A 19,266-nucleotide genomic window follows, 5' to 3' on the forward strand; every position below is an offset into this window, starting at 1 on the left:
ACGATATATCCCCAGTCTGTGATGTCCCTGGCTGGATGGACGATATATCCCCAGTCTGTGATATCCCTGACTGGATGGATGATATATCCCCAGTCTGTGATATCCCTGGCTGGCTGGATGATATATGCTCAGTCTGTGATATCCCTGGCTGGATGGATGATATATCCCCAGTCTGTGATATCCCTGGCTGGATGGATGATATATCCTCAGTCTGTGATATCCCTGGCTGGATGATATATCCCCAGTCTGTGATATCCCTGGCTGGATGATATATCCCCAGTCTGTGATATCCTTGGCTGGATGGATGATATATCCCCAGTCTGTGATATCCCTGGCTGGATGATATATCCCCAGTCTGTGATTTCCCTGGCTGGATGGACGATATATCCCCAGTCTGTGATATCCCTGGTTGGATGATATATCCCCAGTCTGTGATTTCCCTGGCTGGATGGACGATATATCCCGAGTCTGTGATATCCCTGGTTGGATGATATATCCCCAGTCTGTGATATCCCTGGCTGGATGGACGATATATCCCCAGTCTGTGATATCCCTGGCTGGATGGACGATATATCCCCAGTCTGTGATATCCCTGGCTGGATGGATGATATATCCCCAGTCTGTGATATCCCTGGCTGGATGGACGATATATCCCCAGTCTGTGATATCCCTGGCTGGATGGATGATATATCCCCAGTCTGTGATATCCCTGGCTGGATGGATGATATATCCCCAGTCTGTGATATCCCTGGCTGGATGATTATTCCCCAGTCTGTGATATCCCTGGCTGGATTTGTTAATAGGGATACCAAATTAGGGAGACATCTACTAAACAGATTGAAGAGCAAATTGAAGAAAAACCTATTTCTTATTTCCAAATTTCATAAATTAACATTTTCTGACAAAATTTGTTTCATACAAATTGTTACTTTCTGAATTTAGGACAAACTGAAATTAGAAAATGAACGAAAGAAATCACATTTTTCACCTGTGCACATTCCTAACGCAAACCCACCAAGCCCCAATAAAGGGAGAGGCATTCCCAGGCGTTCTCAGACCAATTTTAACCCCTTCTGCATCTACTCTTCCAAAACTCATTTATTCCCCAGATCCACACGAGCAAGCAGCAAGGGGCAGACTGTATCCTCGTTACTGACAGGACCATCTGGATCTAACTGGGTTTATAGGGGACTCGTGGAGAATGGCGTGTTCCATACATCCTCACTAGTGACAGAAGTAGGCCCTTATTCTATGTTACCCCCCAGGGGAATTCGCCAGCTCAGCAGTCACAGGGTCTTGCAAACGCACGCCTATTTATTGTTTTAAAGGTAAAAATGGCGGTGTGATACCACAGGGCTCTTTAACATTTAAAGTTTGGCATCTACCAAACCAACAGCAAACGGACACAGAGAGAAGCGGTGAAATGGTACCGGAACAGAATCCACAGTTTGTTTTAAAAAAAAAAACTGTGAATTGGTAAATTTAGGCAAAAAGCTTAAACTGGTAATGTGCTCCAAATAAGTTAATTTTCCCACTTGTCTGGTTTTCCTGAAATCTGCAATTCTTATTCTCAAAGAGAATTTAAAATTTAAGGCCAGAGTAGCCGAGCTGACTTAGAGAATGTTTCCTGTTCGGCTAGTTTCCCCTTGACTTGGACATTCTCACTCCAGTGACTAAATCTGTATTTTCCATTCTTTAACTCTTTCATTAAACAGAGAATGATGGTGAATTGAAAAACCACAGGAAAACAAATGTAAGCATTCGTTTGGAATAATTCTCCAATTATCACTAAGAATGCATTCAAAGTGAATTTTAATTTTCCGATAAAAATAGTGATTTGTGTTTTCAGTCCAGCAATTTTGGGCTCCAATTTAAAATTCTCTTTGATTATTTCCCTTTGAGTTACGGACAAGTCACACTTTAGAGCAGGCTTCCCCCAAACTCCGGCCCTCCAATGTTGCTGCACTACAACTCCCATGATTCTCAGCCCATCTATTTCATTCCAGGAATCATGGGAGTTGTAGTTCAGCAACATCTGGAGGGCCGGAGTTTGGGGAAGCCTGCGTTTAGTGTATAACTCTGTAGGTCACGGCTTTTCTGTTTCAGCCTAAACCTTACAACTCGGGGATTCAATTCCCCTAAATTTGATGTTTTAGTGAGTATGCCTGCATGTTATCAGGAGTACGGTGGGGTTCGTTGATTTTCCATTATAATAAGGCAAGATTTCAGACGATATCCACTAAATAGTTGTAATTTATAATATTATAAATGATCACTCAATCCCTATCCATTTTCACTTTGCTCCATGTTTCCTTGGTAAATATTGTCCTAACTAGGCCTTAAGCAGCTCGGTGACCTTGTAGCAGTATATCCCATGAAGCAGGCAGGTTGGATCTGAGTGTAAGGTATGTACGCCTGGACGCAGTGTGGGAGCTAGGTCAGCACAGCTGACAATACAGCCAGCACTGCAACTATTGCCGAGTATCATGTTACCGCTCAATAGATGTGCCAGAAATATAGAGATCATTTATTTCTTTAAACATTTTCAATATTGAGAACTGCAGTTCAGGAACTGAATTAAAGCGAGAGAAAAGATTGTTTGATGAGGTTTTCTAGAGCAAGTGTCCACAGATACCATCAGCCACACAAAATTGGACCCATTATCTTCACAGCCTCCCCTCTGTTCCAACTAGCATATAATGAGCACAAAACAGGGGATTCCGAGAATGGGCCAGGGATTTCCAGATTTGATGCCAAAGTAGTCAAGCTGGAGAGGTTTTCGAGTTCAGCTAATTTGTTCTATGATTAACAATTCCCATGGTCGATTCCCACACCACCCATTTTATTGAATAACCCCAGGACCGATCACACATGGTACTGGAACTATGCATAGGTGACCAACTCAGCTGCAACACGTTGATGTAGAGTTACAGAAATATTCAAATTATAAACCTTTCGATATGGCAAACGTGGCTCTTTGTTGCCAATATTCGTGGCATATTTAAAGAGCAAAAAGCCACATATTTCACCTATGGGCATCTACTGAAGGGATGTATCCTACTTATATGAAGGGTCAGATGAATTCATCCTATAATTCAGAGATCGCATACCATGGTAGTGAAAAATGCCCACAATCTCTAGCACAATGAAAGGCTGGCTGTGATTTATGAGGGATGCAGTCCATATGGAGTTCTACGATTAGTCATTTCTGCTATAAATGTACTGGGGATCAACGCATCTCGGCAAATAATGAAATCAGGGCTCACTGATCAATGTGGGTCCGGCTTGTACTTTACTAAAAGCATTCAATAATTGTACATAGCATACGCCTACCTGTCCCCCAAAATACTTACGGCACGTAGGGCAGGTGAGCGTGGCACCCCAGCAGATGTTGGCACTAGACTTCCCAGAATCCCTTGCTAATTTGGGCAGTGCCAACATCTGCCTCTATATGGAAGCATTTTGGGGAACATTTGGACTGTGCAGTACTAATGAATGTATTATTCACACACTGGGGGGCCAGAGCTGGACACCCCAGCTGATAGATAGTAGGGAAGAACCGATTCCTAGAAGATCTCTATTCAATAAACAGTGACTTATGTTTTGTTTACAACCAACTTGAAGATTTTACTAAATAGCAGATATGCACAAATCATTTCTGAATTAGGTTATTTTTCCCAGAATGTGCTACAGTTTCGGAAGTCACTGTATAATTAATAAACCCTAAAGTCTGCGGCCGCAGGAAGCAAGCATGAAGACATACTATTTTTCAGTCATGCAACAGGTGACACGTACACACAGCCATCTTTAAATCTCTGCACAAAGCATCATGGGTAATCCCTTTATTATGGTTCTCTGTGCCCATTTTTCGTATTTCACATGTTCCCCTAGATTGCAAGCTTTGCAGACAAGCTCCTCACAACTTGCTGAATTATAACCAATGCTAATAATTAGAAAATATTTTTTTTTTATCTCACCTTCTCAATCTTCTCCAGCCAGCCCTTGTTCTGGGAGAGCTCCGCCATGAATGCCTGGTGCTTCAGCCATTTTTTGTGCGGTCTTTGCGCCAGGTCTCGAGAGGTGTCCCTCGCCATTAGCGTCTTCTCGCTGATCCATGCGTCCAGCTGGAAAGGGTAGTAGAGATCAGGTTGAGGTAAGAGGTACCCATTGTTAGGGGTTGGTGAGGCCTGGGTAAGGGTAACTGGGGTGAATCTGGGGGTGTGGGTGGCTAATCATCCTGACATTAGGGTGTTATTAATAAAGCAAGCCATGATAGTGGGACGTCGTATGAGGCGAGCGTGAGAATGAAAGAAGGAAAGAAAAGTGAAAGACGGAGAGAAGGGAAGGTTGAGTTAGAGAAAGAGATGGAGAGAGAGAAGGAAAGGATGAGTTGGAGAAGGGATGGAGAGAGAGAGAAGGAAAGGATGTTAGAGAAAGAGATGGAGAGAGAGAAGGAAAGGATGAGTTGGAGAAGGGATGGAGAGAGAAGGAAAGGATGAGTTGGAGAAGGGATGGAGAGAGGGATGTAACAGACAGCGGGAGGGAGGAGAGAGGGATGCAGAAGAAAGGAATGAAAACAAGCAGCAGCGAGGGACCCCCAGTAATAGATGTGGCAGTGATGGGTACAGCTTCCCTGTGCCTGGCAGTCCTGCTGCAGGTGCTGTCAGTGTGCAGTGTGCTGTGTGATGCTGTTTGCTGCAGTGAGCTCCTGTATCGCATGCCAGGGGAGGGATGGCTCCTATGCACAGCAGGTCCCTGGGCTAGCGGGGGCACAACACTTGGAGTCCCTGCTATACTGACACATGGTCGCTGGCTGAAGGCATTCTCCCACCAATGCACAGATACGATGGGATAGACGAATTATCCCACTGCAGTGAATGGGGAGAGAGGGGGAGGATCCAGCAAGCTCTGCGTCATCTCCCCCTCCTACCTCCTCCCTCTATCAATACATCTCTCTATCCCTCCTCTCCCTCTCCTCCCTCTATCAATACATCTCTCTATCCCTCCTCTCCTTCTATCAATACATCTCTCTAACCCTCCTCTCCCTCTCCTCCCTCTATCAATACATCTCTCTATCCCTCCTCTCCCTCTATCAATACATCTCTCTAACCCTCCTCTCCCTCTCCTCCCTCTATCAATACATCTCTCTATCCCTCCTCTCCCTCTATCAATACATCTCTCTAACCCTTCTCTCCCTCTCCTCCCTCTATCAATACATCTCTCTACCCCTCCTCTCCCTCTCCTCCCTCTATCAATACATCTCTCTATCCCTCCTCTCCCTCTCCTCCCTCTATCAATACATCTCTCTAACCCTCCTCTCCCTCTCCTCCCTCTATCAATACATCTCTCTATCCCTCCTCTCCCTCTCCTCCCTCTATCAATACATCTCTCTATCCCTCCTCTCCCTCTATCAATAAATCTCTCTATCCCTCCTCTCCCTCTCCTCCCTCTATCAATACATCTCTCTAACCCTCCTCTCCCTCTCCTCCCTCTATCAATACATCTCTCTATCCCTCCTCTCCTCCCTCTATCAATACATCTCTCTATCCCTCCTCTCCCTCTCCTCCCTCTATCAATACATCTCTCTAACCCTTCTCTCCCTCTCCTCCCTCTATCAATACATCTCTCTATCCCTCCTCTCCCCCTCTATCAATACATCTCTCTAACCCTCCTCCCTCTATCAATACATCTCTCTAACCCTCCTCTCACTCTCCTCCCTCTATCAACACATCTCTCTTTCCCTCCTGTCCCTCTCCTCCCTCTATCAATACATCTCTCTATCCCTCCTCTCCCTCTCCTCCCTCTATGAATACATCTCTCTATCCCTCCTCTCCCTCTCCTCCCTCTATCAATACATCTCTCTAACCCTCCTCTCTCTCTCCTCCCTCTATCAATACATCTCTCTATCCCTCCTCTCCCTCTCCTCCCTCTATCAATACATCTCTCTACCCCTCCTCTCCCTCTCCTCCCTCTATCAATACATCTCTCTACCCCTCCTCTCCCTCTCCTCCCTCTATCAATACATCTCTCTATCCCTCCTCTCCCTCTACTCCCTCTATCAATACATCTCTCTAACCCTCCTCTCACTCTCCTCCCTCTATCAATACATCTCTCTATCCCTCCTCTCACTTTCCTCCCTCTATCAATATCTCTAACCCTCCTCTCCCTCTCCTCCCTCTATCAATACATCTCTCGATCCCTCCTCTCCCTCTCCTCCCTCTATCAATACATTTCTCTACCCCTCCTCTCCCTCTCCTCCCTCTATCAATACATCTCTCTATCCATCCTCTCCCTCTATCAATACATCTCTCTAACCCTCCTCTCCCTCTCCTCCCTCTATCAATACATCTCTCTAACCCTCCTCTCCCTCTATCAATACATCTCTCTAACCCTCCTCTCACTCTCCTCCCTCTATCAATACATCTCTCTATCCCTCCTCTCCCTCTCCTCCCTCTATCAATACATCTCTGTAACCCTCCTCTCCCTCTCCTCCCTCTATCAATACATCTCTCTATCCCTCCTCTCCCTCTCCTCCCTCTATCAATACATCTCTCTATCCCTCCTCTCCCTCTCCTCCCTCTATCAATACATCTCTCTATCCCTCCTCTCCCTCTCCTCCCTCTATCAATACATCTCTCTATCCCTCCTCTCCCTCTATCAATACATCTCTCTATCCCTCCTCTCCCTCTATCAATACATCTCTCTAACCCTCCTCTCCCTCTCCTCCCTCTATCAATACATCTCTCCAACCCTCCTCTCACTCTCCTCCCTCTATCAATACATCTCTCTATCCCTCCTCTCCCTCTCCTCCCTCTATCAATACATCTCTCTATCCATACATCTCTCTATCCCTCCTCTCCCTCTCCTCCCTCTATCAATACATCTCTCTATCCCTCCTCTCCCTCTCCTCCCTCTATCAATACATCTCTCTATCCCTCCTCTCCCTCTCCTCCCTCTATCAATACATCTCTCTATCCCTCCTCTCCCTCTCCTCCCTCTATCAATACATCTCTCTATCCCTCCTCTCCCTCTATCAATACATCTCTCTAACCCTCCTCTCCCTCTCCTCCCTCTATCAATACATCTCTCCAACCCTCCTCTCACTCTCCTCCCTCTATCAATACATCTCTCTATCCCTCCTCTCCCTCTCCTCCCTCTATCAATACATCTCTCTATCCCTCCTCTCCCTCTCCTCCCTCTATCAATACATCTCTCTAACCCTTCTCTCCCTCTATCAATACATCTCTCTAACCCTCCTCTCCCTCTATCAATACATCTCTCTAACCCTCCTCTCCCTCTATCAATACATCTCTCTATCCCTCCTCTCCCTCTCCTCCCTCTATCAATACATCTCTCTAACCCTCCTCTCCCTCTATCAATACATCTCTCTAACCCTCCTCTCCCTCTATCAATACATCTCTCTAACCCTCCTCTCCCTCTATCAATACATCTCTCTAACCCTCCTCTCCCTCTATCAATACATCTCTCTATTCCTCTCCTCCCTCTATCAATACATCTCTCTAACCCTCCTCTCACTCTCCTCCCTCTATCAATACATCTCTCTATCTCTCCTCTTATCTTTCTCCATCTATTAGTCAGCCCCTTCCCCTATCTATCCGATCTCAGCCTCCCTCCCCTATCTATCCTATATTAGCCTCCCCTATCTCAGCCTCCCTCCCCTATCTCAGCCTCCCTCCCCTATCCATCTTATTATTACAGCTCTGTGCATTATTACAGCTCTGTGTATTATTACAGCTCTGTGTATTATTACAGCTCTGTGTATTATTACAAGTTCTGTGTATTATTACAGCTCTTTGTATTATTACAGCTCTTTGTATTATTACAGCTCTGTTTATTATTACAGCTCTGTTTATTATTACAGCTCTATGTATTATTACAGCTCTATGTATTATTACAGCTCTATGTATTATTACAGCTCTATGTATTATTACAGCTCTTTGTATTATTACAGCTGTGTATTATTACAGCTGTGTATTATTACAGCTCTGTGTATTATTACAGCTCTTTGTATTATTACAGCTCTTTGTATTATTACAGTTTGTTTTATTATAACAGCTCTGTGTATTATTACAGCTTGTTTTATTATTACAGCTTGTTTTATTATTACAGCTCTGTGTATTATTACAGCTCTATGTATTATTACAGTTTGTTTTATTATTACAGCTCTGTATTATTACAGCTTGTTTTATTATTACAGCTCTGTGTATTATTACAGCTGTGTATTATTACAGCTGTGTATTATTACAGCTCTGTGTATTATTACAGCTTGTTTTATTATTACAGCTCTGTATTATTACAGCTCTTTGTATTATTACAGTTTGTTTTATTATAACAGCTCTGTGTATTATTACAGCTTGTTTTATTATTACAGCTCTGTGTATTATTACAGCTCTGTGTATTATTACAGCTTGTTTTATTATTACAGCTCTGTGTATTATTACAGCTCTGTGTATTATTACAGCTCTGTGTATTATTACAGTTTGTTTTATTATTACAGCTCTGTGTATTATTACAGCTCTGTGTATTATTACAGCTCTATGTATTATTACAGCTCTATGTATTATTACAGCTTGTTTTATTATTACAGCTCTGTGTATTATTACAGCTTGTTTTATTATTACAGCTCTGTGTATTATTACAGCTGTGTATTATTACAGCTGTGTATTATTACAGCTCTGTGTATTATTACAGCTTGTTTTATTATTACAGCTCTGTATTATTACAGCTCTGTATTATTACAGCTCTGTATTATTACAGCTCTTTGTATTATTAGTTTGTTTTATTATAACAGCTCTGTGTATTATTACAGCTTGTTTTATTATTACAGCTCTGTGTATTATTACAGCTCTGTGTATTATTACAGCTTGTTTTATTATTACAGCTCTGTGTATTATTACAGCTCTGTGTATTATTACAGCTCTATGTATTATTACAGTTTGTTTTATTATTACAGCTCTGTGTATTATTACAGCTCTGTGTATTATTACAGCTCTATGTATTATTACAGCTTGTTTTATTATTACAGCTCTATGTATTATTACAGCTTGTTTTATTATTACAGCTCTGTATTATTACAGCTCTGTGTATTATTACAGCTCTGTGTATTATTACAGCTCTATGTATTATTACAGTTTGTTTTATTATAACAGCTCTGTGTATTATTACAGCTTGTTTTATTATTACAGCTCTGTGTATTATTACAGCTCTGTGTATTATTACAGCTCTATGTATTATTACAGTTTGTTTTATTATTACAGCTCTGTGTATTATTACAGCTTGTTTTATTATTACAGCTCTGTGTATTATTACAGCTCTGTGTATTATTACAGCTCTGTGTATTATTACAGTTTGTTTTATTATAACAGCTCTGTGTATTATTACAGCTCTTTGTATTATTACAGCTCTGTGTATTATTACAGCTCTGTGTATTATTACAGCTCTATGTATTATTACAGTTTGTTTTATTATTACAGCTCTGTGTATTATTACAGCTCTGTGTATTATTACAGCTCTGTGTATTATTACAGTTTGTTTTATTATAACAGCTCTGTGTATTATTACAGCTTGTTTTATTATTACAGCTCTGTGTATTATTACAGCTCTGTGTATTATTACAGCTCTTTGTATTATTACAGTTTGTTTTATTATAACAGCTCTGTGTATTATTACAGCTTGTTTTATTATTACAGCTCTGTGTATTATTACAGCTCTGTGTATTATTACAGCTCTGTGTATTATTACAGCTCTTTGTATTATTACAGTTTGTTTTATTATTACAGCTCTGTGTATTATTACAGTTTGTTTTATTATAACAGCTCTGTGTATTATCACAGTTTGTTTTATTATAACAGCTCTGTGTATTATTACAGCTTGTTTTATTATTACAGCTCTGTGTATTATTACAGCTCTGTGTATTATTACAGTTTGTTTTATTATAACAGCTCTGTGTATTATTACAGCTTGTTTTATTATTACAGCTCTGTGTATTATTACAGCTCTGTGTATTATTACAGCTCTATGTATTATTACAGTTTGTTTTATTATTACAGCTCTGTGTATTATTACAGCTTGTTTTATTATAACAGCTCTGTGTATTATTACAGCTTGTTTTATTATAACAGCTCTGTGTATTATTACAGTTTGTTTTATTATAACAGCTCTGTGTATTATTACAGCTTGTTTTATTATTACAGCTCTGTGTATTATTACAGCTCTGTGTATTATTACAGCTCTTTGTATTATTACAGTTTGTTTTATTATAACAGCTCTGTGTATTATTACAGCTCTGTGTATTATTACAGTTTGTTTTATTATTACAGCTCTGTATTATTACAGCTCTATGTATTATTACAGTTTGTTTTATTGCTCTGTAAAGTGAACTTTAATCACATATAGGAGCCTCCAGAAAGGTCTAAAAAGCTATTAACAGTGCTGGAGATAAGACATTCTAAATTAAACAAAATTTGCAGTTAAGGAAGTTTAAACATCAGATTACTCTTTTCAGGAAGTGTTTAAGAAGGCTGTGTAAGTCACATGCAGGGAGGTGTGGCTAGTGCTGTATAAACAAAGTGGTTTAACTCCTAAATGGCAGAGTATTGAGCAGTGAGACGGTGCATGATCTATACACCATAACTGCTTAATTAATCTAAAGTTGTCTTGGTGACTATAGTGTCCTTTTAATATCAGCGATGTTTACATTTGGCTATCACACTGCCACCAGAATCGCTTTCTCTTTGACACCTTCACATTCAGCGTGATCACACATTCAGCGCGGTGACTGGCGTACATGCACTGTGGATACTCCGATTAGACCAGAGGTATTCAATGTTACTGGATTGCATATCATTTAAATGTTTTTTTTTTCTTAAAAGGGGATTCATAATCTAAACCCACTAAACAACACTTAAACATTAAAAATACATGCATATTTCCTTTAATATGTTACGCTTTCTCTTTACGGTTTTGTCACCTTAGGGATTCTTTTAACCCATTTGATCTATTTTCTGAATGTCACAATGTTAATGAATTGTCAGCGTTCGCGTCATCCTCCTTTATGTCACAATTCGTAATGTGTAACTTGAATGTTGATTGACCTCACCTCAACTATTGATTCTGACCAGCAAACATCCTTCACTTACACAACAGAAAGACAAAATAAAATACAGCACAAAAACAGAATTTGGGGAAAGAATGTGACCCTGCTTCTAATACTCGAGAGAAGGAATAGTCCGCATTGGAAATGTAAGCAAGGCTTTTAACAATAACAGAGTCTAAGGAGATTATGATGGGAAAATGCAAAGGGATTAAATCAGAATAAGGAGTGTTCAGATTTGGACATGGGGACAATGTGCTATCTACAAAAAAATAAATAACATTTTGGCTTATTCTTCAAACGTGACACCATGGAAGGCTACAGGAAGAACACTGCATACCTTCCAAGTGTCCCTATTTAGGAGTAACAGTCCTGATTGTGGGCCTAAATGATTAGATTACATCATTCCTTTAAATTGGTTTATTTACCAAACCAAGATGTGGCGTGAATTAATAAGGGAACTGAAAACTTTAGACTACAGAAGCCGAACTGGGAATTTCTCCAAGCCAGATGTTTTGGGGTAAAATGTGTAAGTTTATTGGCAATTCTTAGCAATAGCAGGTTTCAATGAATAACCCCACATGCTTCCAATCTAACATTACCACTTCCTGTTTTACCTGTTTAGACATTGTGTAAGAGGGCATTGTGACCGTATAATGCATTACCTGCACTAGGGCAGTGCCCTCAATGCCACAGACTGCCAAAACCTGGGCAGTGTATCTGCCATCACAGAACTCTTCGCTAGAAGACACTGACCAGCCACACGAGGGCTACAAAGCGACATTAATACAATAAAAGGAAGATAAACTAAATACTAAAAATCAATCTTTGTCTTCACAAAAGCTGGATTGACATTGGCTGAATTAGCCGTTTGACCTCTACAAAACTCCAAAAAAATAATCATAATCATAAAAAAATAAAATGAAACACACTGCAGTAAGCTGAAATGAGAATTGTAACATTTAGGCAAAAAATACTGATTTGGAAAAAGTATTCGCTATAGTCACAGCCTAGAAATGTTATCCTGATTTTTTTTTTAATTCTTTGAATAAACCCTAAAGGAGAAAAAAAAAAAAAAATAATAATAAAAAAAAATTAAGATTCACTGAACAACCATAGACTGAATGAAAAAACGCAATTCTCCTCCCTGCCCGGTTTCACCAGGATTTTACCAAGATAAACGCGCCAGTCCTGCTCTAACTTATCTACATAGCTGATAAATCTATTGATATGTGTATATCGATATGTGTATATTGATTATTCTATATTGATATGTGTACGTTGATATGTGTATATCGATATGTGTATGTTGATATGTGTATATTGTATTATTGTATATTGATATGTGTATATCGATATGTGTATATTGATTATTCTATATTGATGTGTACGTTGATATGTGTATATCGATATGTGTATGTTGATATGTGTATATTGTATATTGTATTATTGTATATTGATATGTGTATATCGATATGTGTATATTGATTATTCTATATTGATATGTGTATATCGATGTGTATATTGTATTATTGTATATTGATATGTGTACGTTGATATGTGTATATATTGTATTATTGTATGTTGTATTATTGTATATCGATATGTGTATATTGATTATTCTATATTGATATGTGTATATCGATATGTGTATATTGTATTATTGTATATTGATATGTGTACGTTGATATGTGTATATATTGTATTATTGTATATCGATATGTGTATATTGATTATTCTATATTGATATGTGTATATCGATATGTGTATATTGATTATTCTATATTGATATGTGTACGTTGATATGTGTATATCGATATGTGTATATCGATGTGTATATTGTATTATTGTATATTGATATGTGTACGTTGATATGTGTATATCGATATGTGTATATATTGGATTATTGTATACTGATATGTGTATGTTGATATGTGTATATTGTATATTGTACATTGAATCGCTCACCATGTGTCTATTAACAGATACTAGAAAATTTAACCATGACAAACACTTACATGGAGATATCATATCGAGGTAAAGAATAGACTCCTATTCAGAATAACTCAAAAACATTACAAATTACTTAAACATTGTGAGAACTCTGGGCTGCTGGAAATTGGAAAATACTGACATAGAAATCCTTGATAGAATCTAAAGAAACAATGTTTTTACCCGAAATCCGGGAACATTTTTTGAAAACGCCACAATTAGTACCAAGCAGCAGCAGAATCAGAGATTTCAACGTGTTCCCGGATAGACGTGTAAAGGATGTACGACCAGTGACTCAGGAGGAAGAGTTTAAAGCAAATTGTGTCGTGGAGACAATGGGAAACGTTTACTACACGCCCACCGCGCTAATCCTTGTACTTATTCACCCACGGAATAGCTGCTTTATATTCACATCCCCACGGTGACTCTACCGTAACCATTACTCGCCTACCCTTATTTACGAACAACCAGATCGAAGGAGAAAAATGTTCATGGACTGAGGCGTTTTCCGATTCCCCAGTGCTGGGTATTGAGGACAGCTCTGTGTATGGCAGCACACCCGTTTGGACCCCGGGACCTCCAGCTATAAAGAGAGCAGTTTATATTCCAAAATACAAAGAATTATTTAATGAAAGGGTGAACCAGCTCCGCTCAGGGGAAATAGGACAATGTTACTCAACAACAAATTCCCTAAAAGCAGAGGGAGCGATTCAAATGACCTCGACCTTTATATTGAGAACAAAGATGGTACCCGCTGCTCTAATACTCAGTATTGGGTACCCTCGCATTGTATCAAGATTAAAATTGAGTTTCTTGGCAGGAAGGAATATTTACTATGTTTGTGAGAATTTCTAGAAAATCCTGAAACATTGACCCTTGCTATCATTATTTTTATATACAGTATATATAAATATAATATGAAACAAAATAAGTGATATGTGTAAAGTAAAAAAAAAGTGAAAAAGTCAACAATATTCTGCAGCACTGCACAACAGGCCAAACAAGACAAATAATTAATTACAGCAAAAAAAGATTGAATACGGGGACAGAAAGTGAAGAGCTTACACTCTAAGAGAACGAGGGACAAATCCATAGAGGGAAGCGGGGGGGAATAGCATGATCTGAATAAACCTGAAAGAATGGGAGGGGAGTTCAGGAAGAGGGAGCTCAGTAGATGGGAGACGGCAGAGGGAGGTTAAGGGGCGGACTGATTGGCTTCACTAAAGAAATGTTTGAAGGATTTTTTTGAAGGACTGAAGAGAAGGGGAGAGTCGAATGTGCCATTGGAGGGCTATTGTCAGGGTACCTGAGGCCTCTACCTCTAAGGGAGGTAGAGACTTGGTGGTGTATCCGTCCAGGCGAGCTGTCTCCTCCGTTCCTCGCGGTTCATCCAGTCACTTAAACACCGGCCGCGAGGAATCCACGTCCTTTTCTAGCAGGACGCTCAATACGTGACGTCATGACGCTAGCACGAGCAATCTGTCACTCAAGTGTCCGATATCCAATCGGTACTTGTCAGAGGCGTGATTTCCATCCAGAACCAGGGTATTTAAGCTTACTCCTTACTTCAGCTCATTGCCCTGTCGTGGTTCTAGCTTGTCTAGTCACTCAGTGCTCTGGTATTCTAGTTTGCTCTTTGGTTTTGACTCGGCTCGTTGTACTACCCTGTTTCTCTGTTATCCCTTGACCCGGCTTGTCTCTCGCTTATCTGTCTTCTCGTTCCCTCGACCTCGGCTTGCCTCTGACTATTCTTTACTCTCGGTACGTTAGTCCGGCCATTCTAAGGCCCGGTATACGTACCTTTCCACTCTTTGTACTCTGCGTGTTGGATCCCTGTCCCGATCCTGACATTACGACAGGGCCAATGGATCCTGCAGGTACAAACAGTCAGCTTGGTTCTTCGGATCCCAGGTTTGACGCCATGGAACATAGGATGGATCAGATGGCTTTGGCACTACAGGCACTTTTGTCTCGTGCTAGTAATCCACCTGAGGAGACACGTACTCCTTCTATCCCTCCTGCAGTCTCAGGTCTAGAGGTAGCCACTGTAGGTGCTTCTTCCCGTATTACCCCACCAGTACGTTATGGCGGGTCACCGGAGAAGTGTCGTGGCTTTCTAAACCAGATTAGCATCCATTTCGAACTACAACCCCGCTCTTATCCTACAGATAGAGCAAAGGTTGGATTTATTATTACTCTGCTCATTGAAAAAGCTTTGAGATGGGCCAATCCTTTATGGGAGAATGATAATCCACTCGTCTATAATTATAATGCCTTTGTAGCTGCGTTTAGAAGAACTTTTGACCCTCCTGGCAGAAAGGTCAATGCAGCTAGATTAATGTTGCGCCTTAAACAGGACAATCGAACACTTGTGGATTATGCACTAGAGTTCAGATCCTTGGCGGCAGAAGTTAAGTGGAACGAACAGGCTTATATAGATGTGTTTCTGAATGGGTTATCAGATGTAATTCTTGACGAGGTCGCTACTAGAGAACTCCCTGAAAATTTGGAGGATTTAATTTCTTTTATATCTCGTATTGATGAACGCTTAAGAGAGAGGCAGAACACTCGAGATAGGACCCGTAGACCCTCCTTTAAACTAGCACCTACCTTTCAAATCTCTGAGTTCGAAGACTTACGTATTCCTGAACCTATGCAGATAGGCAGTACTCATCTCACTGAAAGGGAGAGACAGTACAGGAGAAGGGAGGGTTTATGTATGTATTGTGGAGTCAGGGGTCATTTACGCCTAAATTGTCCCAATCGTTCGGGAAACGCTCGCACCTAAGTTCCTCTAGAGGACAGGCCTTGGGTGTTTCTACTTTGTCCTCTATTCACAACTACAAGGAGCTCAGGCTTGTGTTACCCGTTTCTTTAAAGTGGGAGAAGGGAGTAGTTAAGACTATGGCACTAATCGATTCTGGAGCTGCTGAGAGCTTTATAGATCAGGGTTTTGCTGCCAAGCATGCTATTCCATCCCAGTTAAAAGAGACACCTCTGGCTGTTGAGGCCATCGATGGTAGACCGTTACTTGAGCCTGTTATTTTTCATGAGACCATACCGATTAACTTGACTGTTGGCATCCTGCATAAAGAGGATATATCCTTGATGCTCATTTCTTCTCCGTCTATTCCCATAGTTCTGGGGTACTCCTGGCTGAGGAGACACAACCCTATTATTAATTGGGAATCAGGGGAGATAGTTTCGTGGGGAGAGAATTGTCAAGAAAAATGCTTGCGGAAGGTCTTACCTCTTGGATTAACTAATACATCGAATACCTCTGACAATCCTACAGAGACACAAATTCCGCCTCAGTATCTAGATTTAAAGGCAGTATTTGACAAAAAGAAAGCCGATACCTTACCCCCACACAGGTCCTTTGATTGCAAAATTAACCTACTCCCTGGTACCATGCCTCCCAGAGGTCATGTATACCCATTATCTATAAAGGAGAACTCAGTCCTAGAGGAATATATTCACGAGAATTTAGACAAGGGATTCATCAGGAGGTCCTCCTCCCCTGCCGGGGCTGGATTTTTTTTTGTTAAAAAGAAAGATGGTTCTTTGAGACCTTGTATTGATTATCGAGGCTTGAATAAGATAACCATTAAAAATGCCTACCCGATTCCCTTGATCACCGAACTCTTCGATCGTTTGAAGGGCTCTACAATTTTCACCAAGTTAGACCTCAGAGGGGCATATAACTTGGTGAGAATCCAGCAGGGACATGAGTGGATGACGGCATTCAATACTCGATATGGCCACTATGAATATACTGTCATGCCTTTTGGGTTATGCAATGCACCAGCAGTATTCCAAGATCTGATTAATGAGGTTCTTAGGGAATTTCAGCAAGAGTGCGTCATTGTATACCTAGATGATATACTCATTCATTCTAGTGACATTGAGATTCATCACAAACAAGTCAGGAGGGTTTTGCACAAGCTTCTCCAGCATGGCTTGTACTGCAAGTTGGAGAAATGTAGCTTTGATCAAACCCAGGTAACCTTTCTCGGCTATGTGATCTCTGGGGAGGGATTTAAGATGGATCCGGATAAGCTCCAATCCATTCTAGAGTGGCCTTTACCCACAGGTCTTAAAGCCATACAGAGATTTATTGGTTTTTCCAATTATTATAGGCGCTTTATTAAGGGCTATTCTTCCATTATTGCACCTATCACTAACATGACCAAACAGGGGGCTGACACTAAGAATTGGACTACTGAAGCTCTCCTTGCGTTCAAGACTCTCAAGGAGCTTTTCGCTTCCGCTCCAATTTTAGTTCACCCTGACACTTCTCTGCCATTTTTGCTCGAGGTAGACGCATCAGAGACTGGTTTAGGTGCTGTTCTATCTCAAAGGTTGGGTGTTGATAAACCATTACATCCATGTGGATTTTTCTCTAAAAAATTGACCGGTACTGAAAGCAGGTATGACATTGGTGACAGAGAATTACTAGCGGTTATCAAGGCTTTGAAAGAATGGAGACATTTATTGGAAGGTACATTACATCCTGTTACCATCCTGACAGACCACAAAAACTTGTCTTATATCGGAGAGGCCAAGCGTCTGTCCTCCAGGCAGGCTCGTTGGTCGTTGTTTCTTACCCATTTCAATTACGTTCTGACTTACAGACCTGGGTCAAAGAATTCTAAAGCCGATGCGCTATCTCGCCAATATGAACCCTCTGCTTCAGTTGAACCACTTTTGTCTTCCATTGTACCCAAATGCAATATTATTGCTAATACCAGTCTCAAAATTCATTCCCCGCTACTTGACCAGATCTTGAAGTCACAACATCTAGCTCCCGGAAACACTCCTGAGGGAAGAAACTTTGTTCCTCCTGAACTTCAACTGGAGCTCTTACAATGTTTTCATGAAAGTAAAATAGCTGGTCATCCTGGTATTCGCAAGACGTACTCTCTGATATCCAAGGATTTCTGGTGGCCTTCACTTCGTAAGGATATTGAGGAGTTCGTCGCAGCTTGTGAGACTTGTGCCAAGACTAAACTATCTCATGCATCCCCATGTGGCCTGTTACACCCCTTGGACATTCCTGAGAAACCTTGGTCCTGTTTGTCCATTGACTTTATCGTTGATTTGCCTGCTTCCAAAAGACAGACTGTTATTCTCACGGTGGTGGATAGATTTACCAAGATGGCCCATTTCGTGCCATTACCTAAACTTCCGACTTCCCCTGAATTGGCGGAGATTTTTGCGAGAGAAGTTTTTCGCCTACATGGGATCCCTTCAGAGATTGTTTCTGATAGAGGTTCTCAATTTGTCTCACGTTTCTGGAGATCCTTTTGTTCTCAAATGGGCATCAAATTGAACTTTTCCTCTGCCTATCACCCTCAGTCTAACGGAGCTGCTGAACGTACCAATCAAAAGATCGAACAGTATCTGCGTTGCTTTGTTTCCGAACACCAGGACGATTGGGTCGGTCTAATTCCTTGGGCGGAGTTCGCACACAATAACCTTGTTTGCGATTCAACTCGCTCTAGCCCTTTCTTCATGAACTATGGCTTTCATCCTTCGATTTTTCCTTCGGTTTCCTCTTCTCAGGGGATACCGTCGGTTGATGATCATGTCGCCAACCTGAAGAAATTATGGGATCAGACTCGACAAATTCTATTACATAGTTCCTCGCTGTTCAAGAAACACGCTGACAAACATAGAAGAGCGGCTCCTGTTTTTGTTCCTGGGGATAGGGTATGGTTGAGTACCAAGAATATTCGCCTAAAAGTTCCGTCCATGAAATTTGCTCCTCGTTACATAGGTCCTTACAGGGTTCTCACTCGTATCAATCCGGTTGCGTATCGCCTTGCTCTGCCACCTGCCTTACGCATTCCTAACTCTTTTCATGTCTCCTTGTTGAAACCCCTCATTTGCAACAAATTCTCCTCTAAGGTCTCTTCGCCTCGTCCTGTTCAGGTGGAGGGTCGGGAGGAGTACGAGGTCAGCTCCATCATTGACTCCAGAATTTCAAGGGGTAAATTGCAATATCTGGTCAACTGGAGGGGATATGGTCCTGAGGAGAGGAGTTGGGTACCTCAGGAGGACGTCCATGCTTCTCGCCTTCGCAGAGCATTTCACCTTCGCTTCCCATCTCGCCCCGGTTCATTCCGCCCGGTGGGCGTATCTGAGAGGGGGGGTACTGT

The 19,266-nt window shown here is 41.1% G+C and overlaps 1 protein-coding gene across 2 annotated transcripts in view; it reads right to left on the bottom strand.

Annotated features, from left to right (window-relative positions):
• SPTBN4 (spectrin beta, non-erythrocytic 4) overlaps positions 1-19,266 on the bottom strand; it is a 142,565-nt gene that overhangs the window by 49,272 nt on the left and 74,027 nt on the right. The window contains exons 1-2 of one of the 2 annotated variants that reach the window (XM_063431083.1): positions 4,801-4,938; positions 3,978-4,124 (exon numbers count right to left, since the gene is read on the bottom strand). In XM_063431083.1, the coding sequence (XP_063287153.1) occupies positions 3,978-4,094 (117 nt within the window). In that variant the 5' untranslated portion in view covers positions 4,095-4,124; positions 4,801-4,938. Of the gene's footprint in view, positions 1-3,977; positions 4,125-4,800; positions 4,939-19,266 lie in introns of those variants that run through there. The other variant, XM_063431082.1, reaches the window with a different exon arrangement.

This window comes from Pelobates fuscus, chromosome 9 (assembly GCF_036172605.1).
Source record: "Pelobates fuscus isolate aPelFus1 chromosome 9, aPelFus1.pri, whole genome shotgun sequence".
Lineage (NCBI taxonomy): Eukaryota > Metazoa > Chordata > Amphibia > Anura > Pelobatidae > Pelobates > Pelobates fuscus.